At 36.9% G+C, this 26,378-nt stretch overlaps 2 protein-coding genes across 3 annotated transcripts in view; one reads left to right on the plus strand and one right to left on the minus strand.

Moving 5' to 3' along the window:
* The first annotated feature begins 911 nt into the window (after positions 1–911).
* On the plus strand, positions 912–26,202 carry LOC123242445 (melanocortin 2 receptor accessory protein). 2 transcript variants are annotated; one of them, XM_044670203.1, is made up of 4 exons: positions 912–1,017; positions 13,840–13,939; positions 15,006–15,205; positions 26,157–26,202. In XM_044670203.1, exons 1-4 carry the CDS (start codon positions 912–914, stop codon positions 26,183–26,185), a joined length of 435 nt encoding a protein of 144 aa, XP_044526138.1. In that variant the 3' UTR covers positions 26,186–26,202. The 2 variants fall into 2 exon arrangements, with proteins under 2 accessions (XP_044526138.1, XP_044526137.1); XM_044670202.1 differs by lacking the exon at positions 26,157–26,202 and having other exon boundaries at positions 15,006–15,595.
* Positions 16,082–26,378, minus strand: part of URB1 (URB1 ribosome biogenesis homolog) — a 109,373-nt gene continuing 99,076 nt past the window's right edge. The window contains exons 38-40 of the mRNA XM_044670200.1: positions 26,114–26,355; positions 21,189–21,797; positions 16,082–16,324 (exon numbers count right to left, since the gene is read on the minus strand). Coding sequence (XP_044526135.1) covers positions 16,134–16,324; positions 21,189–21,797; positions 26,114–26,355 — 1,042 coding nt within the window. The 3' untranslated portion in view covers positions 16,082–16,133. The remainder of the gene's footprint in view (positions 16,325–21,188; positions 21,798–26,113; positions 26,356–26,378) is intronic.

A 26,378-nucleotide genomic window follows, 5' to 3' on the forward strand; every position in this document is an offset into this window, starting at 1 on the left:
AGTAGATAGCTGCTGGGCCTGGAGTCAGGAAGACCTGAGTTCAAATCTGACCTCAGACATTTACTAGCTGTGTGACCCTGGGCAAGTCACTTAACCCTGTTGGCCTCAGTTTCCTCATCTGTAAAATGAGTTGGAGAAGGAAATGGTGAACCACTCTAGTATCTTTGCCAAGGAAACCCCCAACGGAGTCATGAAGACTCAGATACAACTGAAATACACCATCTTCCTAACTCCAGATTGAATATTCTAGTGACTATACCACCTACCTGCATATTTTGTTGCTCTAAGGAATTCCTGGGTCAGGAAACTCTATCCATGAAGTTCAGCAGCTTTTATGCAGTTTATAGGCTTAGTTGCCTAAAGTAAACATTAAAGTGTCAAGATCACATAGCAATTATATATCAGAGATAGAACTTGAACCCAGGACTTGCTAGTTTTAGGTCTTACTCCCTTTATCCACTCTCTACACTGACTCACCTTGCAGCTCCAGGGAAAGTTAACTATTTCCTTTGAATTCCTATTTGTTAGGGAACATAATTTTAGATCTGAGAAACTTCAGAGATCTATCTGCTTCAATCCCTCATTTTACAGATGAATAAAGAATAAAGTGAGACCCAGAGAAGTTAAAGAGACTGGTCCAAAGTCACACAGGTAGTGCCAGACACACTCCAGGCTTCATTTTGCTTCACTATTTCAAAAGGCATCAATTCTGCCCAGACACTTATTACTGCTCAATGACTCCACCACAGAGGCAGTCCTTGAGCCTGCTGAGCACAGAGATCCAAAGACATATTTGGAATTATTTGCCCAGAAATCAATTATGCAATGTCCGGCACCAGTGAGCGTGGCTAGCTCTGCATAAAAGGGCCCCCCCTGCTCCCCTCTCCCAGCACTCCAGAGGCACAACCGAAATGGCAAATAGGACTAACTCCACACATTCCTACTATAGCTATGAATACTATATGGACTACGTGGACCTTCCGCAAGTAGATGAAAGAAAGTTGAAGGCTAACAAATGTAAGTACTGAGCAGACAATTAAGCTGCTAAGGAAAGATTATTAAAGACCAGAGGTGGAGAGGGCTGGCCTCCAAACCCTGCATTTTTGCGATTGACAAGAAAAGAAAAAAGTCTTTAAATGTGTGCTGGGTAATGCCAGCTTACACAACTGTCAGCTGATGATATATTTTTTCTTAGGAAGTTAATTCCAAAGTTTTTTTGTGTGATTGTATTGGTGTGGAAATTTCTCCCGCTGATGCTGATATGCAACGGTGTATTGCTGATTGTTTATATAATATTTCTATACAATATATAATTTATCAGTGTATATGATATAGAAATACATATTTAAACAAATATAAAGCATAATGCTATATATAATTAATTATATTAAGTACATAATTTATAATATTTATGTAATGTAAAATAACTGTGTCTTCCTTGGAGGCAGAGATGGCTTTGTCACTCTTGTATCCCCAAAACAGTCCTTGGCACATAGAAGCACTAATAAATGTATCCTGACTAGCTGTTTGACTGTATCTTATCATCTGAGGAGTCTTTCTGAGACAGGGAGAGAAGAAGCGACTTCCTTAATCTTGATGTGTGGTCACGAGGCTAGTATATATCAGAAACAGGACGTGAACACAAGTCTTCCCAATTTCGATCCTCTATGCCATGCTTTCTTTAGTTAAAATTTATTAAAGGCTCTGTTAAAAAAAAAAAAAAGCAATCCCTTTAACAGTGTTTTTGTTTTTTTTAATTCTAGAGTTTTAACTTAATTTTGTCCTTGAGTAATTGTGTATTACTTTGGATTCTATATTTTGTATTTTCTAGCAAAAATATTATAGTGTATATACATATTCCTCAAGTTAATGTTTGCTACCTAAAATTTAAACCTGTATAATTTTATAAAAATTATTCAATTTTTGCTAGATAAAAATAGACTAACAACAACTTAGTTCAGCATCCATTTGTCATTCTTGCCCTGAGTTTCCTCCTTGTTGATCATCTCCTTTTCAAGGTTCTCCTCTCTTAGGAATCATTGCACTATGACTAGGCCAGCAAAACAAACAATAATTGGGAGTAATGGGAACAGAATATTGGTTGGGTGGTGGTTTCAGAAATCTGAACTTAACCTATGCCCTCAAGGAAACTTTGTCACCTTGGACACTACGCATTCAATTACGGTCTCTGTTAGAATGTAGATGTAGTCACCTAAAGGAATTGATCTTGTGTGCTCTTCTTATGCAAAAGGATAGTACACCTTAGTCCAAAACTCTAATATATTAGAATGTTATTTTTTATTAAAAAAAAAAAAGCATGGCAGCTGATGGAATGTCAAGGCCACATTATTTGGGAGCACTTTTAAATAAACTTCAAATTTAATTTATTATTTCCAGAACTCAGTATGTGTTTAAGGTATAATCAGTAAGGTTATACTGAATGTATTCTATATACTTACTACTTTGGCAGGTAGCTAATTATTCTTCTGGATCTTTTCTTCTTATATGCTTGGTAAATAAAATAATCATACCTTCTACCACCACCTTGAGATTTGGCATTTTATCTAAAACAACAAGTATAATGACAGTTGTGAAGGGTAAAGGGATTATAAAAAGCACCCACATGTTGTCAAGAGCACAAAATTTTAGTGAGAAGATATTTTTTTAAATAGAAATAGCATTAACTTGGGAATTGGGAAGCTGAGGTTCTCTAACACTCTGTCATCAACTAATTGTGTGACCTCGGATAAATCTGAGTTTTAAATTCCTGATCTGAAAAATGGGGGCCTGGGAGAATGGGTTTATAGGTCTCTAAAGTCCTTCCCAGCTTTAACATTCTGAAATAATAGAAATGTGATCATTTTCTGTGATGTATCTGTCCAATTTGTGGTCATTTTGTAATAGTCAAAATTGTTTTGAATTTGCAAAACGCCTTTTTTTTTTCTTTACCAACTTAAGTTGATTAACTAATATTCTTAGCTCCACATCCCCCAGTAAGAAAAAAAAATGTGTGACTGCTCTCTGTACTCTCAGTCTCTAATGTGAGATTTGGAAGATTAGCTTATTTTATTTGAGTGTGACAGCACTATAAGTTTATAGTTGACTGATAGAATCCAGAGAGGAAATACTTAGTTACCCTCATACATTTCTCTCTAAAGTTCCCAACCAAGGGCTATATTGTACCCTTCCAAGTAAGGGATGTATGAATGAATAACAGCTCAGAAAGAGACAAGATGTTGAGGACTCACAGATAAAAATCAATTACTGGTGCTCTGATGCTTTGGTGCATAGAAAGACCCTTTCAGAACTTGCCCCATTTGCTTCTTACCATAGGCCTGAATAATAATCTTTAAGATTCCTAATTATTCATGCTTCATCCAGTGTCTGTTTCTTCCCCACCACCAGAAAAGGGAAATTTGACAAAAGAGAAATCCATTCAACTGTTTTAAATACACAAATACTTCATTATTTCTCTTTTAGCAAACAATCAAATTTTAACAGTTTTTTCATTGTGTAATAGACTTCAGTGAGGACATTACTGTACTGAGGTTAACAGCAGGTGTTTCTTAAAAAAATAAACTATAAATTATTTGTTCTGATTGAGGAGCAGGAGATTGGAAAAGGAACAGATAGATAACTATATATAATTTTTAAAAGTCTTATACACTTTAATCCCAATACAAAACCCCTTCTTATTTGTCAATAGCTTGGGAACAATCAGGTCCCCAAAAGGGAGGTGGCCTTAAGTTTTCATACCTGAAACATCAAACCTAGTCAAAGTTAAAAGCTGAGCATAAACATGGGCTGGTTCTCTGAAGCATACTAGTTTCATTTCCTATCAAAGGCAGGACAACTTCTGCACTCAACTTGCATATTTCCCACTGTTTCATATTACAAGAATAACAATGTTTATATTACAGGAAAAACAATCTAATACTTTAAGGTTTACAAAGTGTTTTCTTTACAACAAACTTGTGGGGCAGGCAATGGAAGCATTATATATATATATATATATATACATATATATATATATATATATATCTTTCCATTTTATTTATTTCCCATGGTTACATGATTCATGTTGTTTCCCTCCCCTTCCCAGACAAGCTATTCCACTGGGTTATACATATATTATCACTCAAAAACCATTTTCATATACATCTCCATTTTGGAGATGAGGAAGCTGACTCTTAGAGACACCAAGTGGCTTGCCTAATCACATAACTAGTAACTGATGAAACCAGGTTTCTCCTTACTCCATATTCAGCATTCTTTTGACAACACATCAACAGTAATAATTTGGTTGGACATATAAACTCCAAAGTAAATCTGTTGCCCTAAATGATCTGGGGCAGCTAAGTGGCACAGTACAGAGTGTGCCAGGCCTGGAATCAGGAAGACTCATCTTCCTGAGTTAGAATCTGGCTGTAGACACCTACTAGCTAGCTACACTTAACCCTGTTGGCCATAGTTTCCTCATCTATAAAATGAGCTGGAGAAGGAAATGGAAAACCACTCCAGACTCTTTGCCAAGAAACCCCAAAATGGGATCACCAAGGGTCAGATTTGAAATTTGAAAAATGACTAAACAACAACAAATTATCTGAAGAGCAAGAAAAAGTAGTGCCCAAATGTTTCAGACTTTCAGCTGTTATCAATCAGTACAAGATTAACATATCAGTAGCTTTTTTTTGGTTTAGCTTGAATAGCTTGCCTCTATAAAATGTCCCCCCAAAATTAAACAGATCCAGTGAGTGTTTTTTAAGGAAGTCATTGAATTCCAGGGTGAGGAATGGCCAAAGATAATATCCTTTTCTTTGGGAATAAGTTATTTAATGATTGGCCTCTCTATGAGCTATTTAATGGCTGGCTTCTCTACCTTCTAGTAAGCAGTGAGGGTATCATGGGTAATGATATAGGTCAGAATACAGAATTGGTTGCAATGTATATTATATCACATTTCTGGTAATAATCGTTGTGTCATTTTTCAGTCTTATCTGACTGATATCATGACCCTTTTTGGGGTTTTCTTGGCAAAAGTACTGGAGTTGTTTGCTATTTCTTTTTTCAGCTCATTCTACAGTTAAAGGAAACTGTGAAAAATAGGGTTAAGTGATTTGCCCAGGGTCACACTGCTTATAAATGTTAGAGGCCAGACTCACTGGACCACCTACATTAATGATATAACTGCCAAGATGAAGGAGACGGCCACCTTCTTTAACTAATGGACGAAGACATTAGATGAGAAGAAGATTCCATATATGCTAATTTACTAAGTAACTCCATTTGCTTTATCTTTTGATAGCCTCAAAATTCTTTAAAATTTTGTTAGTTTTGACCAGCTTCCACAGTGAAATGTGAAATTAACACTAAAACCATAGAGCTGACAGCAAATTGCCATTAATTATTGTGGTAGGAGCAATATTGGCCAGTTAGGCTAAACTAGTTTTTCCTTTAAAATATTCTAAAAACATCCTCAAGATTCAGGAGACTTGGCTCAAGGCACTAAAGCTAAGCAGTTAACATAGGTAACTGAAGTATAAAGAGAGCAAGGAGTCAGCATTTCCCACCCTCAGGCCTCTGACCAGTTGACCATCCTGGCTAACACAAAGACAGGAAAGGTTCAATTTGTCCAGCCCAGGCATTGATTCAGACCCAACTGAATCAATGTGATAATCTTGTTGAATGTTTTCACTACTTTGGCCAAGGAAACTGATTTTTGTTAACCCTAGATAGTTTCCTAACATTTCACTTAATCCCAATCTGAACTCGAAGCATCAAACCATACAGAATCAGTCTACAACACTTAGCAGCATTTGATTGGAATGGCCTCACTGAAGTATATAAAGAGAATGTAGAGGAAAATGAATCCCTTTGGCCTTTATGCTTCTGGCACAACTGGCTGAATACTCTAAGATGCCCACCTTTACTCTGAGGACATTAGAAATCTATGGACTTCAGCAAATAGAGACAGAAAAGACTGTGTGCTGTCTCTTTAAGAACCATGCCCTGGGAGCAGTGAGGAGCCCAGTAGTTGGCGAGCCAGGACTAAAGATGAGAGGTCCTGTGTTCAAATTTAACCTCACATACTATGTGATCCTGGGCCAGTCACTTAACCCCAATTGCCTAGCCCTACTGCTCTTCTACCTTAGAATTAATGTACTTAGTATTGATTCTAAAACAGAAGGTAAAAGAGTTTTTAAAAAAGAAAACATGCCATGAAGACGATAACAAATGCTGTAAACTGCCTTTTGCTTAATTTACACCATTTTTGTTTGGGGAAAATTAAGATTTCCATGCTGACCATCTCTAATAGACTTCGGTGAGGTGCCTGCTAGAGTCAGCTATAACTGATTCAAGAGAACCAATTGTTAAATTTTCTGTGCAAGGAGCAAGTGGGTGGCTCAGTGGATAGAGCCAGGCCTGGAGACCAGTGGTCCTGGCATAAAGTCTGGTCTCAAGCACTTCTAGCAGTGTGACCCTAAGTAAGTCACTTAACCCTAATTGCACAGCAGCAATGAGCAAAATAAGAAAACGAGAACTAAACTTCAGTGTAGAAGTGAGATCAAGGTGGGATGTCAGTTCCCTGCAATCATCTCAAAACAAAGAAATTGATCCCATTCCCAGAAGCAACCATTATAACCCATAGGTTACTAGGTGGCACGGAGGATAGATCACTGGGTCTGGAGTTAGGAAGGCTTCAGTTCAAATTCAGCCTTGGACACTTACTAGTTATGAGGCCACAGGCAAGTCACTTAAGCTGATTGCCTCAGTTTCCTCATCTGTAAACAGGGGGAGAGTAATAGCACCTACCTCCCAGGTTTATGGTTAGGATCAAACAAGATAATTGTAAACATGTAACAATGCTTGGTACATATTAAGAGCTATGTAAACATTAGTTATCATTATTAGTTTAAAGCTGCACCAAGATTGCTAAGAATGTAGTCTCTCTCCATTGCTGCTGCTGCTGCTTAGTTCAATCCTGATTTCTTCCCCAGTCTGTTTTCCAGCTAGCAGTGCATCTTGTTATTAAAACTTTTGGGTATAACCAGGTGGTATTGGAGGAAGTTAGAACTGACTCCAAAAAGCAGATTATTAAATTTTCAGCGAGAACATTTGTACCCTGGAACTACACTACAAATTAGGGCTTGTTTTATTGTGTTATTAGTTGTAGACATAAGAAAGTGATGTAGAAAAGGTTAATAATGCAGATTAAACTTACAAGTGTGTCCCTTCTGCATTGTTTGTTTGTTTCTTTCTTTTGGAGAACCAGTTATTAACTATTTACCAGCATATCCCAAGTTAAACCAAATTTGCCTTCTGGTGCAAAGATTCTGACAATCCTAACCATTCTCTCCTTTTAGAGGGGAATGCTTATTCCTCTGAATTGCAGATCCTAGTTGCCAGTTTTCAAACCCCAAGTACAGATGCAAGTGACTGAATAAGGCCCTCTGGAGCAGAACACAGTTGCTTTGTGGTAGATCGAGGTAATAGTTACTCAGAGCCAAAACTATTAAAGTGCACACACATACTCACGTATCTTTGGAAAGATGATTGAAAATGGTTAATCATCATTTTTTTAAACCCTTATCTTCCATCTTGGAATCAATATTCCAATATGTGTATTGGTTCCAAGGCAGAAGAGTGGTAAGGACTAGGCAATGGGGGTTAAGTGACTTGCCCAGGGTCATACAGCTGGGAAGTGTCTGAGGCCAAATTTGAACCCAGGACCTCCCTTCTCTAGGCCTGGTTCTCAATCCACTGAGCTATCCAGCTGCCCCCAATCATCATTTTTTGACCTCTTATCTGTGTCCCAGTAGGAGTTTGGAAGGAATTCTCTTGTTTCAAAGGTTTATTCAAAAGCTACTTTTGACATGAAGTTCTTCCCAGTGAAAGTGATATTTTCCACTTCAAGGTTTTTGAAGTTCTTTGTTGACCTATCCTTTGCACTTATCTCACTCTTTCTTGTTATATTTACTTGTGCTATTTTTTCCTCTTAGCAATCTGAGTCATAGCTATCTTGTATTCTCAGCACCTATTATACCTATGTTTTGCATGTAGTAGTTTAATAAATTTCAGAAAGAAAAATAGCCACTTAATAACCTTTTAAATATACTATAGTTCAGGGGTCGGCAACATATGGCTCTTTCTGCAGGAGCCATAAAGTCAATTTTTTTTTTTCCAGGCGCTGTTACAGGAACGTGCATTGTGAGCCCTGTATGGCTCTCACGAAATTACATTTTTAAAAATGTGGCATTTATGGCTCTCACGGCCAAAAAGGTTGCTGACCCCTGCTATAGTTCATTCTAGTGAAAAGACACTCAGTCACCTGTCCTTCCTTTCCAACCCTCTCTTACCCTCCATTTGGGATTACTCCTACTCTCTGCTTTCTCAGGTTCTATTCCTGACTACTGCCAATTAGATCTGTTACACATTTTTGTTAACCAGTCTCAATTGGTTCATCATTTCTGCATATCAATTCATTTACTTGATCAATTTTCTTCTTTTTATTTTTATTTTATTTTTTCCTCTAGATTTCTTCTCCTCTGAGACAGAAAGAGAGAGATCCTCCATTCCAATGTCACACAATGTAATGCCAGACATGGAGTTATGGTAGGACCCAATCCAAAGGAGTTTTAATGTCTCTAATAACATGAGACACTCCCAGACATAGACTACTAACATATTAGCTCAAATGCAGAAATAATAAAAATACATCACAATGCATATATAAACCCAGATTACACTTTTTTTGTCAATGCACTCAATAGCTGTTGTAAAGATCTGGATTGCACTTTTAGGAACTTGACAAGAGAAAACACAGGACAGCGTGAAAAACCTCCCTACCCTAACCTACATGCCTCAGTGTAATTGCTCAGTTCAGGAACATCTGCATGACATGAAATTGCTTTTCTGGTCGCTGCCTGATTATTGATCCTCAGCATTCATTCTTTGGCTGGGGAAATTCTCATCAATTCCGTACCAGAACACAGATTAAGCTCTTTCAATTAACCATCATTCTTAAAAGGCCATTAAGAAAGGGTTCGCTCTTAATGTGAATAGTAGTTTTCTTTAAGCTAAAGAGAAGGCAAAGCTCATCAAACTGGCTTTCTCTAGGCTATATAATAAGCCCAGTCAGCTTTTTACTCACCTGGATTCTGAACTGTCCAATTAAGATGTTCATAGAGCACTGGTTCAGATTCACTGTTTAAAATGGCTCACCAGGAGATCATAGCAGTTTTAAAAAATCCCTTTGCTCTCAAACCAGAGGTGGCAACAGAGAGCAAACCCTTATTAAAAGCTTCACCTTTCTCCAATTTTAGGTAGATAAAAGCTATCACTGCAACTCTTGATCAATGAATTCAGTTATCTCTCCCACCAGTTATCCCACCAAATGGAAATTGCTCAGCTGAAGCCCTCTTTCAGCTGACTGATTCCACCACAGCTCCAAGGAAGCAGTTGTTCAGGCCCCTCTTATGTCTTCTTCCTCTGCTTGTTTTGCATGACATCTTTTGACCTTCCTGTTGTTGTCTTCACTGGCAAAATGAGAGTATCCTAACTCTAAAATTCAATTTTTTCCTTTAAAAATCTGCAAATATCTATCAAATTGACAATTCTTTTGAAATAATGTCTCAGTTCCAAGTTTCTAAGAGGTCTCTTTGGTGTCATTGAAACCATGTTTCTTCACACATTTCTCTACATTTAAAAAAGAACAAAGATATTACTCTACTCTTCATAACATTGTTTCTATACAAGTGAGATATCATTCTACCTTGCTAATAAGAGATCCCAGTCCTCATATGTATATTGAGATCATTTTCCCTCCAAAAACCATCTGAAAAGCTGTATTTCTTCATATACATATTTTGGCAGTATATATTAAAACAAAAGTTCTTTTTCCTATTCATACTACACATCCAAATATTCTTCTATAAAAGCAGCAATATCCCACATCACTTGACAATAAATATAAATCTCTTCCTTTACACAAAAACTTTTTTTTTCATTTTCATCATTCCTTATAAAAGGATCTTAAAGCCACAATGTACCTTATTAGGGGAAGAAAAAAATTCAGCAAAACTGGCCATTAATACATCAAAAAGCATCGACATTACAGGTGACATTCTATACCATGGACCCCTACCTCTATAAAACAATGTGTGGAGGTTTCTTCTTTTCTTTGGGGCCAACTTTGCTCTTTGCAATTTTACAACCTTCTGTTTTTATTATTTTGTGGTTTTTCCCATTTACATTGTTTTAGTCATGTATTTTGTTTTCTTGTCTCTGTTTATTTCATGTTGCATAAGAAATAATTCCTTCCATGCTTTTGTTTGTCATTTCTTACAGCACAATACTATTCCATTACATTTATGTATGACAATTTGCTTAGCCATTCCCCAGGTGATGGGCATTTATTTTGTTTCTCTATGCTACCACAAAAAAAAGATGCTGCTATAAATGTTTTAGAGCCTTTCTTTTTGCAAATGACCTCTTTGAGATATGTGACTATCAGTGGAATTTCTGGGTCAAAAAAAGAGTTTTAACATTTTAGACAAACATTTAGTCTATTTGCATAATTCTAAAAAAATTATGGGAATGTGGAATAGGTTATTTGTCAAATCTATGGATAAGGAAAGAATTTGTGACCAAATAAGAGAGAGAGAGAGAGCATTACAGGAAGTAAAGTGGATAATTTTGATTATAATAAATTAAAAAGATTTTGTACAAACAAAGCGGATGTAACCAAGATGAGAAGGAAAACAGAAAACTGGGTCCTGCAAAGACCTCTCAAATATATAGAGAACTGAGTCAAATTTATAAGAATACAAGTCATTCCCCAACTGATATATGGTCAAAAGATATGAACAGGCAGTTTTCAGATGAAGAAATCAAAGCTATCTATATCCACAAGAAAAAAAATGCTCTAAATCACTATTGATTAGAGAATGCAAATGAAAATAACTCTGAGGTACCAAATCATATCTATCAGATTGGCTATTATGACAGAAAAGGAAAGTGATAAATATTGGAGAGGACATGGCAAAGTTGGGATACAAATGCACTGTTGTTAGGGTTGTAAATTGATCCAACCATTCTGGAGGGCAATTTAGAACTATTCCTAAATGTCTATAAAACTCTGCATGCCCTTTGACCCAGCAATACCACTACTAGGTTTTTATATCAAAGAGAGTTTTTTAAATGGAAAGGGATCTAAATACACAAAAATATTCTTAGGAGCTTTTTTGGGGGTGACAAAAGATTGGAAATTGAAGGGATGCCCATCAATTGGGGAAAGGCTGAAAAAGTTATGGTATGATTGTGATGGAAAACCATTGTGCTATAAGAAATGATGAGCAGGATTACTTTAGAAAGAACTGGAAAGATGTAGACTGATGAAAAACCAAGTGAGCAGAATTAGAACATTGTACAAACAGCAATAATGATCAACTGTGAATGACTTAGTTATCCTCAGTAAAACAATGATCCAAAATGATCCCAAAGGACTCATGATGAAAAATGCTATCCACTTCTAGAGAAAGACTAATGGAGTCTGAATGCAAATGGAAATATACTATTCTACCTATATGACCTTGGGCAAGTCACTTGACCCCACCTCTTATCCCTTACTGATTTTTTGCCTTGGAACCAATACATAGTATTACATGACTAAATGGAAAAATATTTTGCATGAATGTACATATACAACCTATTTAACATTTAAAAATTTGTTAATTTATTTCAATTACATATAGAAACAATTTTTGACAATTGTTTTATGAAATTTTGTGATTCAAATTTTTCCTCCCTGAGGTGGTAAATAGTCTGCTATATCAAATTGCTTGCCATCTCAAGGTGGAGTGGGAGAGAGACCAAAAAAATATTTTTTAATGTTAAAAATTGTTTTTACATATAATTGGAAAAATATTACTAAAAAAGAAAAAGAAAAAGAACAGTTACGGTCCTAACTGGTCCATGTGCCAGTCACAATCCCACCAACATAAACTGTTCTTGTCTTTCATCATCTTTGTCCCATATCCTCCCTAACTGGTCTTCCTGTGCTCCAATGAAACCTTCACATAACAGTCTAATTAAATATTCCTAAAGGACAGTACTATGTCATCTCCCTTCTAAAAAGAAGCTTTAGTGATTTGCTATTGCATTTAGGATAAAATACTAAGTCTTGTTTGGCATTTAAAGCCCCTTACAGTCTGGTTCTGACCTCTTCCCAGGCTGACCCCACATTTCTTTCCATCAAACACTTTTGTTCCCCATTTCCAAGTATTGCAAAATCTATCTCCCATGCCTGAATTGCTTATACCTTGTAAACTATACCTTTCAGAATCTGTTAACCACCTTCAAAGCTCTCAAGTGCTAAGAGATGTTTGCTAATTCCTCCAGGTGTTAGTGTCTCCTACCCAAAACACTGTTTTTCTTTTGGGAATATCCTGAATTTGCTTCTTTATGAACATGCCATATCAGTAGAATGTAAGCTCCATGAGAGCAGGGACTTACATTTTTGTTATTTGTATCCCAATGCCAGCACAGTCCCTGGCATAGATTATGTGCTTTTAATACGTGCTTGTTGACTTGATATTAAAGAAAATTTTGAACATATTTCATGATTGCCTTTTTGTGGGGGAAGGAGCATTTTGTCTACAAAGGAATTACAAAGGTAATGATAGTAGAATAGAAAGAGCAAAGACTAGGTATTGGAAATGGTTTCTAGTGCTATTTATCTATGTGAAATTGAGGAAGCTTAAAACCTCTTTGGGTCTTTTTTTTAATCTATAAAATGTCATGGTTGGATGAAATTATTCCAAAGTTTTTTATCAGTCCTATAATTTCCGTGAACTGAACTGCCAAATGTTCCTGAGCAAAAGTTACTTTTCTTGTGGCTTTCTTGCTTCTTTTTCAGCCTTATTTTCATTGTTCTTTTTGTTTTTTGATTCAACCCTATTCTCTTTCAAATAGCATCAATAATCAGTATTGTATTATCACTAGTGTATTATTCACAAATATAGTTAGCATTAGGATTAATAGTAATAGTGATAATTTCCAAAATCAACAATCCCTGTAATTTTCTAATATAGATTAAATTAAGGCCCTTCAGGGAAGAGAGAAAAGAAGCCTATCTCTGCATAACAAAGAGAAGAAGCAACCTCTCAGAGATGTGAATAGAACCCTTCCCCATCCAATCACCTTTGATGGTCGGGGTTAGAACCTCTTTTAAATGCGGCTAAACACCTTTTCTTTCCTTTTTATTGATTCCAAATACCTCAGACAGTTCAATCAGCATTTCAAAGGTTAAAAAAGGTTAGGACCTGAGCTATGGTGGATGTTTACAGTTCAGAGATTCCCATGAAGAAGCCAGAAGCCTAAATATACAGTACAAGAATTTCACATGAGAACAAGCCCCCTTTATCCAGTCTAAACCCGAAAATTGTTGCAAAGACTGTTGCTCACTATGGCCTTGTATATTCCTGAATCCTGACTAAAGTAAGAAAGTGTTCATTTGAGAAATACTCTCATGATTCAAAGAGAGCTGGGAACCATAAGGAGCATATCAGATAAAAACAAATATATCATATACAGGTGGTGATGATTCAAGACAACAATCATATAGATTTCCTAAAAATTAAGGATTTTTCTTGTAAGCCTTTGGACATTGCTGTGGTTGTTCTCGGCAATGCTCTGTCATTTGCTCTTTCAAAGATGAAGACTACATCGTGACAGCATCTTATCAGTCTCCTGTCTGTTCATTAGAGTGATTTTTGGGAGTGCTAGCTCCCCAGAATTCCATTCCACATAAATATAACACTGTGTTATTCCTGCCTACAGATTCAATCGTCATTGCTTTTTGGGTCAGCCTTGCAGCATTTGTGGTGCTTCTCTTCCTAATTTTGCTCTATATGTCCTGGTCTGGCACAGTTCCAATACGGTAAGTCAGCTCTGGTAAATGAGCTCAAGTAGACAACAGTAAAGTCACAATCATTGTGGTAGCTGTCGTGTCAATGGAAAAGAAGCTAACTTGGGCATTAGTCTTTTTTTCAAATACCTCAGAATGCTCTAGGAAGTACTTTATCAGAGAAGTGGGTGCTTGGTGGGCTAAGCTAGTTACAAATTCAAGGGCTAAAAATGATAAATTCTGATTCCTTGTGTATGGATGCTTTTCCCCAAGGCCTACTTTATAGAACATGTAGGCAGATATAAGTCAAAAACTTGTGAGCAATGGAGAAGCTATTCTTTTTTTGTAAGATTGTAAAACGAGTAAATATGCTATCTTTTTAAATATAAATTCATCTGATATAAATTGTTAATCATTGGGCAAGATTTTAGAAAAATCATCAATATTGTGAAAGATGACATTTCTCCCCCATTTAGTACCTGACAGAGTGGACAGTGGAGAGAGAGGAACCTGAAATCATTAAATGCCCATGGAAGGGCCTAAAATACTAAATAAAGGATAGAATACCTATTGCTTTGAACATCAAACCAGCTTTAGGTGAGCTACTGTACAATCTTGAGGCAATGGCTAGTTGCTCATCCTGATCTGTATGAACTAAAAAATATTATTAATAAAGGCATTTATTAATAAATGCCAAATAGTCACAATGGCTCAATAATATAACTTAGAAAAATGGGTGGTGATCTATGAAAAGATTTAACCTGCGGTCCCATAGTTCATTAGCATTCTTAAGATCAACTTTCTCTTTCACATTTACTCTAAATCCCCCAAACCTAGTTCAAGAAAAAGAATTTCTAGTATTCTAGACTTTTTAAGTGCAGAGATACTTGAGGACCTGGACAGACCAAGTAATAGCACTTAAAGGAAGTCATTATTATCCTTAAGTTTTTTGGGGGGGTTTCCTCAAGGAGTTTTTTCTTTCTCCCAGCTCCCCTTTCTTCACTTATAATTCAGCTGTGAAATATGAAATACTCCCTTTGTGAGAATATGCTGCTTAGCCAAAGTCTTTGACTTGTTTCCTATTCTGATCTATCCACAGGGGTGCCTGTTCACACCGTAAATGCCCATGGAATTACATCAACTTCATCTTCTTCATCCAAAAGTCCAGAAGTCATCAAAATAGCTCCAAGAGCACCTTGCAACCTCAGGGCCAAATCAAAGAACTAGAAGATGGTAGTTCTGGCAATGAGCAACCACAGGGCAATAATTGCACCCCGGATCCTGTTCTAATCAATGATGGTAATCCTCCTTTCCCAGAAAATGCACCTCATAAAGGCCTGGTAGTCCAAGTTGATAGTACAGTTGAAAAACAAGCAAAAGACCCCCCTCTACCAAAACTGAAGTTAGAAAAATAAGAAAGAGTAACCCCATGATATGAGCAAAAGGAACAGAACAAATCAACCAACCTGGCCCTCTGCTTTTGTGGTGGCTAAAAAAAATACCATTTAGGTACAGCAACAGGTATAGCCAGGTCAGAATTGACTATGAGGAAGACAAGAACATGTTATTGCAGTCTTGCAAATTAAGAATGCTGCTGACTTTATGTAGGATCTTTAAGTAGGTGAGTTGATGTCTATGTATCTCCTATGGGAGAATGAACCCATAAGAAAATTAAAAAGTGACTTCATGAGACTTTTGTGGACATTCACTAGGTTAAGGGTTATTATTCACAGAATGTACATAACTTTATCTAGTCTACAACACTCCTTTCACAGATGAGGGAACAGAGGCATAGGGTAACCTGATTTGGCTTTCTCTTTCCCCCACTTTGACCTTTATTGATATGGGAACTACTTAGTATGTACCCACTTTTAGCCATTATCTCATGATTGTATTCAGGATCCTATTCATCCTTTCTGTCATCTATCAGCAATCTTTTTCTTACAAAATGCACTTACTACCTCAGCACCATAAAGTTGAGTCAGTCTCTGCCTGATAAGTGAGACTCCCCAAAGCCTCCTGAAAGAAGGCTGAAGGAAGTCTCTCCCCTAGAAGTGATATAATATCGAGAAAATAAAAGTTGTTCTTAATCTTTCTCTGGGATTCTAGAACCTCCACATTCTTTATCTCAAAATTAGGCTTCAGCAGTTAAAATTAAACACTAATAAAACCCTATAAAAATCAAACTTTATTAACATACAAAGCAGTACACACAGAACTGATGGCTTCATGTAGCAACAGTGATATTCTCACACAGAGCTACTATTGCTTCTTCTTGTTCCAAAGTCTTCCCTTCATTCCCAGAGAACGACTCTGTAGCATCGCAGATCATTCGGACATGAGCCAGGAACGTATTCACTGGCTTTGCTCCTGGCCAGATGTCTTTAATATAAAGAGATACCAGGAATGCTGCAGCAGCTGAAAAACAAGGATCAGTCACCAGAATGCAAAAACCACTCAGAATATAAACTCAAACATTTCAAAGACATTTCCTCCAATTTCAAAAACATGCGTATGTACCTGGCACCATCTTAAATGCTACTCAATAATATGGGTGATAAAAATTGATCATATTCATGCCTAACTTTTGCTTTAATATTTTTCTCAAGTTAAAAAATGATACTTCTTCATAATCAGAACAAATGTGTATGGGCTAACAGTTTGAATGGCCTTGGTTTTAACAATTACTGTTAAGAATAAGCATCAGAAACAGTGGAAATTTCACCTCTATAACAGCCCTCACACCTTTCCTCTCTTTTTCATTCCCATATTCACCATCTTATTACAGGCTCTCACTAATACCCAATCATACTCTTGAAGTAGCCTCTTCACAGGTTTCCTGCTTCTCTCCCCACCTCTTCTTCAGTTAACCCTTTATACCACTGCCAGAATAGTTTTTCTTACACATATCCAGTCATGTGCATATTAATTGTTAACAATCAAAAATTCTGATAGGGTTTCATTTCATGACATCAATGATAACACATGCTTCCTTCTACTGACACCACCAGGTTTGCCTGGATTGAGCTGGTTTCCCACCTTTCCCACCAGTCCTCTCTGGCTGAGTGCTAGATTTCAGGGCACATACACATAATCCATTACTCTCTTTTGTTGTGTTTTTATTTTGTGGCTTTTAAGGCTGAATAGTAGTAATTCCAAAGAAATGTACAAAAACTGAAACTTTTAAAAGACTATGTTTCAATGGCTACTAGAGATATTTCAGTGACTGATGGTATGGGGAAGTCAAGAGCTCCAAGAATCATTCAAACCAACAATGAAAAGGGATCAGTTGTACCAAAAAAGCATAAAGTACCACACAAAACAAAAAAACCAATATTATGAACTAGCAAGTTAATGCTACCCAAAACGCCAGTACTCAGAAAATTCAAAAGGGACCAGGCAGCTGGAAGGGTGATCCCTGGCATTGGGCTTCCTGAGGTTGGAAGATTAGGGGGGAAAATCTATGGTTCTTTAAAGGTCTACTTACCATCCAGGTCATAATGGATTAAAAGGCATATATTAAAATCCTGTGAACTCGGTGCCAGGTTGTATAAAACAAGTGGTTACTGCCAAGGAAGCATTAGATCTCATACTAAAAATTTTTCAAATATGTAAAATTTTAAACTGATTTTGTAGAAGTCAATAAATTTAATTGTTTTGTTTTGCCCCAGTTCATTTGCACACCACTTTATTTGGACATACGATTACTACTTAAATCAATTCCTGTGCCAGGAGGAAGGTGGACAGTCTAAAATGGTAGATACAGTCTGGTTTCTATTTCTACTCTTGGTACTATAATGAAAAGAATACTGGATTCAGAGTCAAAAGACCTAGCCATGAACAATCTAGAGAAACCAAATTCTTAAAGGTTCTTAATGACCTAACTACCCAATCCAAAGGCTATCAAGTCCTTACTTACCCTTTCTATATTTTCTGTGCTATCTAAAACTACTGACCAATCCTTAAATACCTCTACTTTGACTTCTCTCATACTACCACACTTATTACTTCTGTCTGATCTGCTTTTGGTTCTTTTCTTCCTCTTATCCCCTAATTCATGTATTTCTTAAGGTTATTTGTATTTTACCTCATTGCATATGTGTAATATCTTCTTACTGGATTGTAAACTCTATGATGGCCGTGTCTATTTGTATCTTTCCTTCTCCCCAAAAACCTCCTCCCAAAACATTCTACTTCCTCACTACCTGTGTGACCTATGACAAGTTATTTATTACATTCAGGAAAAAAATAAAGAATCCTGTTCAGCTTTTAAAGCCCTTCATAACCTAGCACCCCTTCTACCTTACTCTTTATTCTCCTCCACATATTCCATCTGCCCATGGCTCAAACAAGACACTCCTATCTCCTGGCTGTGTATTGTCACTGGCTGTCCTTTATTTCTAGAATTCCCTATCCAAGTCCTTCTCACTTTATTCTGGTTTTCTTCAAGTCCTGGCGAAAATCCCATCTTTTCCAAGAAACCTTTCACAATATTCCTGATGTTAGTACCTTCCCTCTGTAATTATTTCAAATATATCTCACACATACGTGTGTGTGTGTATTTAGGGGGTACAGATAGATATTTATCTACATCTTGCTTATTTGTATACATCTATTTGCACATTGTCTCTCCCATTAGATTGTCAGCTCTTTGAGGACAGAGACTAACTTTGACTTTCTCTGTATCTCTAGCACTTAGCATATAGCAAGCTATGTAAATTAGTAAATACCTGTTGATATGACCTTCCTGGGACTCAGTTTCCTGACATGTAAAATAAGGGGTTCAGATTAAATGGCCTCTGAGATCTAAATCTATGACCCGATGACTTTAAAATATACCTTGTTGCTTCCTCAAACACCTTATCCACAACATCCCCCAAATTCCTCAAGTCACATGACTCACTTTTTATTCCAATTCAAGGACAGGCAGGAATGGGCATATATTAGATCTCATCACCTTTCAAAAGTCCAATTCCAAGAGCAAAACTCTGGCATTCCCTTTCATTTCATTACTCCTTGTATTATCTTCCTTAACTTATATTTAGTGCCTGTCAAGTTTTCTCTCATGTCTGTCATTACTCCAACTCTGATTTTATTTTTCTCCCTTCTCCATCTTGACCTTCAACTCTATAGTCCTCTACACCCAAAGTCTCTGTCCTGCTGTGGTTAATGCTTTGCCAAATCCCAGCTTGGGATGAGTTCTAGACTCCACCTACTCTGATGCTACTCAGGTCTTGGTGAATAGGACTGGAAGAGAACCAACCTAGATGACTAGTCCACTAGAAATTTTTGTTATCTACACATAAACTTCTTCAAACCTCTCATGATACAACTCTCCCAGCTCTGGACCCTGACTCATACTTTACTGAGAAAAGAGCTTAACCCTGAGCTTTCTCTTCTCTCCTTTATTTTATCTCAAAAGCCCCTGACAACATGCTCTACTCTACTCTTTTATTCTAGCCTCTAATAATGAGGGGCCCTTCTCCTCAATAAGACCAAAACCTCAAATGTATCTATTGTCCACCTTTTTCTTCATCAACCTTTCACTTCTCCCTTTCTACTGGTTCTGACCCTACTGCCTACAAACATTTCCAATTCCAAACCATACTATATCCAAGCATCCTCTCATGTTATCATCTTGCATCTCTTCTTCCTTTTTCAGCCAAACTACTGGAAAAAGCTGGCTATATTTTACCTTCACTTCCTTTCTTCTCACCCACTTCTCAATCTTTTTCAATCTGGTTTTCATTTGTGACACTCAAGTGAAATTGCTCTCCCTAAAGATGACTTATTTAACCACCACATGTGATGGCTTTAAAAAAAAAAGTTCTTAGGCTTCTAGACCTCTCTGGAGCATTTTTTAACACAGTGACCAGTCTACCCCCTGGATACCCTCTCCTTTGAAGGTTTTTTTCTCCTGGTTCTTCTCTTGCTGGTCTGATGGTTCTTCTTAGTCTCCTTTCCTAGGTCATCATCCATATCAAATCTCTTAGCTGGAGTATACTCCAATGCTCAGCCTTGGGCTCTTTTCTCTTTCTCTACTCTTAATTGGTGATCTAATCAGTTCCCAAGAGTTAATTATCATCTCTATAAAGATGACTCTCAGAACTACCTTTTAGTCCCAGTCTCTTTCTTGAGCTCCAATCCCAAATCACTAAATACCTATCCAACACTTAAAAGTGTTATCAAGGGATATACCCATCTAAACACAGTATGTTCAAAACAGAATTCATTATCTTTCTCCTCAAAACCTCTCCTTTCCTGAAGTTCTCCCTTTTCCCTACTTTAAAGGCATCACCATCATTATCCCAGCCAAAGTTTACCAAATCAATTTGATCATCACCTCTTCATTCTTGTTCACCCCATATAGCCAATCAGTAGCCAAATCTTGCAATTTCTGCACTTATAAAATTTCTTTTGTCTCTCCTTCTTACTACCTTCTCTCACACTCCCCTCTACTCACACAGTGAGTATTTAATTTGGGCCTTCATTAACTCTTATAGGAACTATTGCAATAGCCTCCTACCTGGTATCTCTCCCTCAAGTCCCTTCCCATCTCATCTATTCTCTATTACTTCTAAGACCAAGTATAAACTCATGCTTGGCTTTTAAAACCCTTTATAACCTGGCCTCATCTTTCCTTTGCAGTCTTATTATATATTACTCCCTATACTCCATTTCCATCTCATTCTTTTTCTATTCCTCACACATGGCACCCCAACTTCCTTAGCAAAGGTAGTCCTCATGAGTTTTCCCTCTCTCCTCTGCCCCACTGCTGCATTAAAATGCCTTTATTTCCTCTACACTCAAGACACCACTTTGTACATGAAGTCTTAACTGGTGGTTCCAAGTACTCTTTCTCCACTGTATTTAGGTGGCACAATGAATTGAGCGCTGCACCTGGATCAGGAAAATCTGAGTTCAGATTTTGTTTGAAACTTACTAACTATATGATTCTGGGCAAGTTACTTAGCCTCTGTCTGCTTCAGTTTCCTCACAACCTTTTGCAAGGATCAAATAAGATAAATGTAAAGCACTTCGAATAATGCCTAGCACGTAGTAGGCATTTAGTGAATGCTTGTTTCCTTCTTTCCTATTTATTTTGTACCCACTACGTGTATAAGCTGTCTTCTTCAATAGTATGTACATTAGCTCCTAAAGGCTGTAACAGCTGTTTTGTTTTTGTCTTTGTGTACCCAGAACTTTGCATAGCACCAGCATACAGCAAGTACATCCAAAATTCTTGTTTGCAGATTGATTGAAATGAATGAATGTATATTACCTTGTTTTGTTTTGTCTTCTTCATCTGTAGAAGAAAAAGAGATTGTTTCTATCACTTCATGAAAAGAGTTCTCTATGGGGCCCTGGGATGCCATCAAGTGAAGCATGATTGTGTTGAAGAGACAGAGGATATTCCAAGTGGTTGGTTTCAGTTCTTTGGCATTGGAAAGCTGGCTGTACAGCTTAAAAATGCTATTTCTCCACATGACATCTCTGAAAAGTTCTGTGACAACTGTCTGGTGTGGCAAAATGCTGCGTTTAAACCACCTGAGGACCTCTGGAACGCCCTGGACATCCAGTGTTGGGTCAGTCAGAGAGCTGATCCCCCATCTGGCCACCAACACAGCAGTTGCACTGACAAGACCCACTGCTTCATTCTCGGGGCGAGAAGCTAAATGGACCTGCTCACTGTCTGTCTGTCTCTCTGCTACAGGGAAGATGGGTTCCCAGTGAGTCAATATGGACCTCAGGAGGTCCCTGCATTTCTTCAGGCTGGAAGCTTTTAACTCTGGGTCAGTTGTTCCCTCTGGATCCACCTCCATCTTCTTTCTGCTACGCTGAGCTTTAGAGCGAGCTGGGGCGGGGGGCTTGTTCCTGTCTTTAATAATTCCTGGCACACAAAGAAAAAAATATCTTAGGTCATATGAATGACTCTGAGGTACTTGTTCTCACTTATTAGGCATATTCATTGAGCACTTAGTAGTTGCAAGGCACCATGAAGAATGGAAGATGAGTAAGACACAGTCCCTGCTTTTATGGAGCTTATAGTTCTGTGAAAGAGACATAATACATACAAAAAAAGGCAAGATGGAATATTCAAGTTCAATAAAGGAAGTACAAGGTGCCCTGGGAATTCAGACAAGATATTATTTGTGGCAAGGAGATGGAATCAGGGCAGACTTATAGATGAGGTGGTATCTGAGATGGGCACAAAAAAAATGAATAGAATTCAAAAGGAAAAGTTTTGGGGAAGGGGTGGGGCAAATAAGGTCTTTCCAGGACCAGGAAACAGAGTGAGCCAAAGTGGGGAGGCAGAAAAACTCAGGTTGGTGTTTAGAGAATAACAAATAGTCCAAAGCAGAGGAGCTATATTGATGGAGTGGTAGCTTTCCAATACTTAAAAACAACATGGGTCTATATAACCTATTTTTCCTCCTGCTCTAGGGGACATGAAGCAAACTGGTAGAGTGAAACATAGAATTTAGTCAGAGGAATTGGATTTTAATTCTGTCACTTCCTATCAAATCACTTCTCTCTGGGCTTCAGTTTTCTGATCTATGAAACAAGAAGTTTGGATTACATGATCTGTAAGGTTGTATATTGCTTTAAATGAATGATTTTAAATGAAAAGGCATGGAAATAAGGCAGCTAAATGGCTCAGTAGACTGAGAGCCAAGGCCTAAAGATGGGAAGTCCTGGGTTCAAATATGGTCTCAGACACTTCCTATCTCTGTGACTCTGGGCAAGTCACTTAACCGCCATTGCCTAGTCCTTATCCCTCTTCTGCCTTGGTACCAATACACAGTATTGATTCTAAGATGGAAGGTAAGGTTAAAAAAATATACATATATATGTAAGCTTCATGTATAAGCTATTCTTCCTAGTCCATATTTTATATGGTATTTCATATTAAGTTTAAAAGATTTTTTTAATTCAAAAAATTTAAGCTTATGTGAAAAAGAGAAAATATATGACAGAATTCTCCTAATCATAGAGTTTTTCCTCAGCTATGCCAGATTAAGCTGAGATACCCTAAGCAATGCCTCTTGAATAAGAGTCCAGCCCAGAAGGTTTAGGAAGCAAAGGACAGGAAAATTGCTGAAAGGGGAGAGGAAAAGAGGGTTTCACTTGAGGCATAGTACTATAACGTGAACCCTTCCCTGCTGCCTGCTCTCCAGGACTTGGAAGATATACATGTAAATGTTTGGTTTGAAAAGACTATGTGAACCAAACAAGACGGAGAGAACATTATGAAAAATGAAATGGATAATTTTGATCATATTAAATTTAACAGGTTGTGCACAAACAAAAACCAATGCAACCAAGATTAGAAGGGAACAAATTGGGAAAAATTTATAGCAAATGTTTCTGATAAAGGCCTCATTTCTCAAAATTTATAAGAATACAAAGCATCTCCCAATAGATAAATGATCTTGGGTAAATGACTTAAATTTAAAGAAGGAAAATGTCAGTAAATTAGGTGAATAGTATAATTGTCAGATCTGTGGGAAAGGAAAGAATTTAAGACAAAGCAAGAGATAGAGAATGTTACAAAATGTAAAATGAATAACTTTGGTTACATTAAATTAAAAAGGTTCTATACAAACAAAACCAATATAAACAAAATTAGAAGGAAGCAACAAATTGGGGAAAAATCTTTATAACAAAAACCTCTGACAAAGGTCTAATTTCTCAAATTTATAAGGAGCTAAATCAATTGTACAAAAAAATCAGGTCAATCCCCAATTGATAAATGGGCAAGGGACATGAATAGGCAGTTTTCAGATAAAGAAATTAAAACTATCAATAAGCACATGAAAAAGTGTTCTAAATCTCTTATAATCAGAGAAATGCAAATCAAAACAACTCTGAGGTACCACCTCACACCTAGCAAATTGGCCAATATATATAGAGGATATATATAATTTAAAGGAAAGTAATAAATGTTGGAGAGATGTGGCAAAATTGGGACACTAATACATAGCTGGTAGAATTGTGAATTGGTCCAACCATTCTGGAAGGCTATTTGGAATTATGTGCAAAGAGCTTTAAAAGAATGCTTACCCTTTGACCCAGCCATACCACTGCTGGGTTTGTACCCCAAAGAGTATAATAAGGAGAAATACACGTACCAAAAATATTTATAGCTGCATTCTTTGGGGTGGCAAAAAATTGTAAAATAAAGGGTTATCCCTTGATTGGGAATACCTGAACAAATTGTGGTATCTGATGATAATGGAATATTACTGTGCTGAAAGGAAAAATGAACTGGAGGATTTCTATGTGACCTGGAAAGACCTCCAGGAATCGATGCAGAGTGAAAGGAACAGAACCAGGAGAACATTATACACAGAGACTGATACACTGTGGCACAATCGATTGTAATGGACTTTCTACTGGCAGCAATACAATGACCCAGGATAATCCAGAGGAATTTATTAGAAAGAACACTAACCACATCCAGAGAAAGAACCGTGGGAGTAGAAACATAGAAGAAAAACATATGATTGATCACATGGTTCAATGGAAATATGATTGGGGATTTTGACTCTAAGTGATCACTGTAGTGCAACTATTAATAATATGGAAATAGGTCTTGATCAATGACACCTAAAACCCAGGGAAATTGCTCATCGGCTCCAGGAGAGGGGAGAGAGGAGGGGAGGGAAAGAACATGAGTCATCTAACCATGGGCAAATACCCTAAACCAATTAATTAAATAAATAAAAATTAACAAAAAAAATTAGATAGATGGTATAAGGATATAAACAAGCAGTTCGGCAAAGAAGAAATTAAAACTATCTATAGTCATGAAAAAATGCTTCACAAAACCAGGAAAACATTATACATAGAAAATGTAACATTATGGGATGATCAAAGGTAACTGACTGCTACTAAAAGCAATGCAATGATCTAGGATAATTCTGAGGGACTTATGAGAAAGAATGCTATCCACATCAAGAGAAAGAACTGTGGGCATAGAAATCCAGAAGAAAACATGTGATTTATCACTTGTTTATATGGATATGTGATTTGGGATTTTGTTTAAAGGATTACTTTTTCACAAAAAAAAAAATATGGAAATGGGTTCAAGTGATAATATGTATGTATGTATGTATGTATGTATGTATGTATGTATGTATGTATAATCCAGTGGAATTGTTTGTCCACCCTGGGAAGGAGGAGGTATGGGAGGAGGGAGAGAAAATAGGAATCATGAAACAATGGGAAAATTATTTAAAATAATAAAAGGAAAAAATGCTTCATATCACTACTGATTAGAGAAATTAAATTAAAACTCTGAGACACTACCTCACACCTATCAGATTGGTTAATATGACCAAAAAGGAAAATGATAAATGTTGGAGGGAATATGGGAAAGTGGGGATACTAATACACCACTGATGATGAAACTGTGACCTGATCCCACCATTCTGAAGAGCAATTTGAACCACACTCAAAGGGCCATCAAACTGTGCATACCCTTTGACCTAGGAATACCACTACTGGGTCTGTATCCCAAAGAGATCAGAGCTAATAGAAAAGGACCTACTTGCACAAACATATTTTTAGGAGCTCTCTTTGTAGTAGCAAAGAACTGGAAACCAAGGAGGTTATCCATGAACTGGGGAATGGATGAACAAGTTGTAGTATATGGTTGTAATGGAATAAATTACTACTGTGCCATAAGAAATTATTAGGATGAGTTCAGAAAAACCTGGGAAGATATATAAGAACTAATGCAAAATGAAATGAACAGAACAAGAACAGAATATATAGTAACAGAAATATTACATGATGATCAACTGCGAAGGACTAAACTATTATCAGCAAAATAAGGTCTCAAAGAACTCCTTATAAAAAATACTATCCAAAGCCAAAGGGGGAACTGTTAGAATCAAAGCATGTCATCTTTTACTTTTTTCCTTCATGAATATTTTTACTGGATATGTGATATGTGTCTCCCATCTTAGCATAGGGAATATGGAAATATATATTGCATAAAAGCACCATATAACCTACCAGGGAGGGTAGGAGAGGGAGGGAAAGAATGTCAGAAAACAATTGTAAAAAATAGTTTATACATGTAATTGGAAAAAAAATAAAAGAAAGTTAAAAAAAAAAAAAGGCTAGTGGAATTAGATTCTTTAGTGTGAATGGAATAAAGACCCTGTAACATAAACAGGTATCAACTTTAAAACTTACTCATTAATTCCTTGACTTGGTATTTTTCAATTGTTGTTTTCAGGTCTTCTTGGAGCTTACCATCTCCCATAATTAGGCTCCATTTATGCAAGAGTATGAGGACATCCTTGGTAGAAAATATATGTTCATTGACAGTCAATCGATCCATTTCCTTGAAGGCTTCTAAAACAGTTTCTCGGTACCTCAGCACAGAGTTTAAAGTACTAAAAAAGTGAGTGATCTGGACAGAATCCAAGGTGGGCCTATTTGAGGACCAAAACAGGAC

The sequence above is a fragment of the Gracilinanus agilis genome, chromosome 3 (assembly GCF_016433145.1).
Source record: "Gracilinanus agilis isolate LMUSP501 chromosome 3, AgileGrace, whole genome shotgun sequence".
Lineage (NCBI taxonomy): Eukaryota > Metazoa > Chordata > Mammalia > Didelphimorphia > Didelphidae > Gracilinanus > Gracilinanus agilis.

Coding starts and splice junctions, on each gene's coding strand:
- LOC123242445 (XM_044670202.1), top strand. CDS start 912: ATGGCAAATAGGACTAACTCCACACATTCCTACTATAGCTATGAATAC. Junction 1,018..13,839: donor AAAGTTGAAGGCTAACAAAT/GTAAGTACTGAG, acceptor TCCTGCCTACAG/ATTCAATCGTCATTGCTTTT. Junction 13,940..15,005: donor TCTGGCACAGTTCCAATACG/GTAAGTCAGCTC, acceptor ATCTATCCACAG/GGGTGCCTGTTCACACCGTA.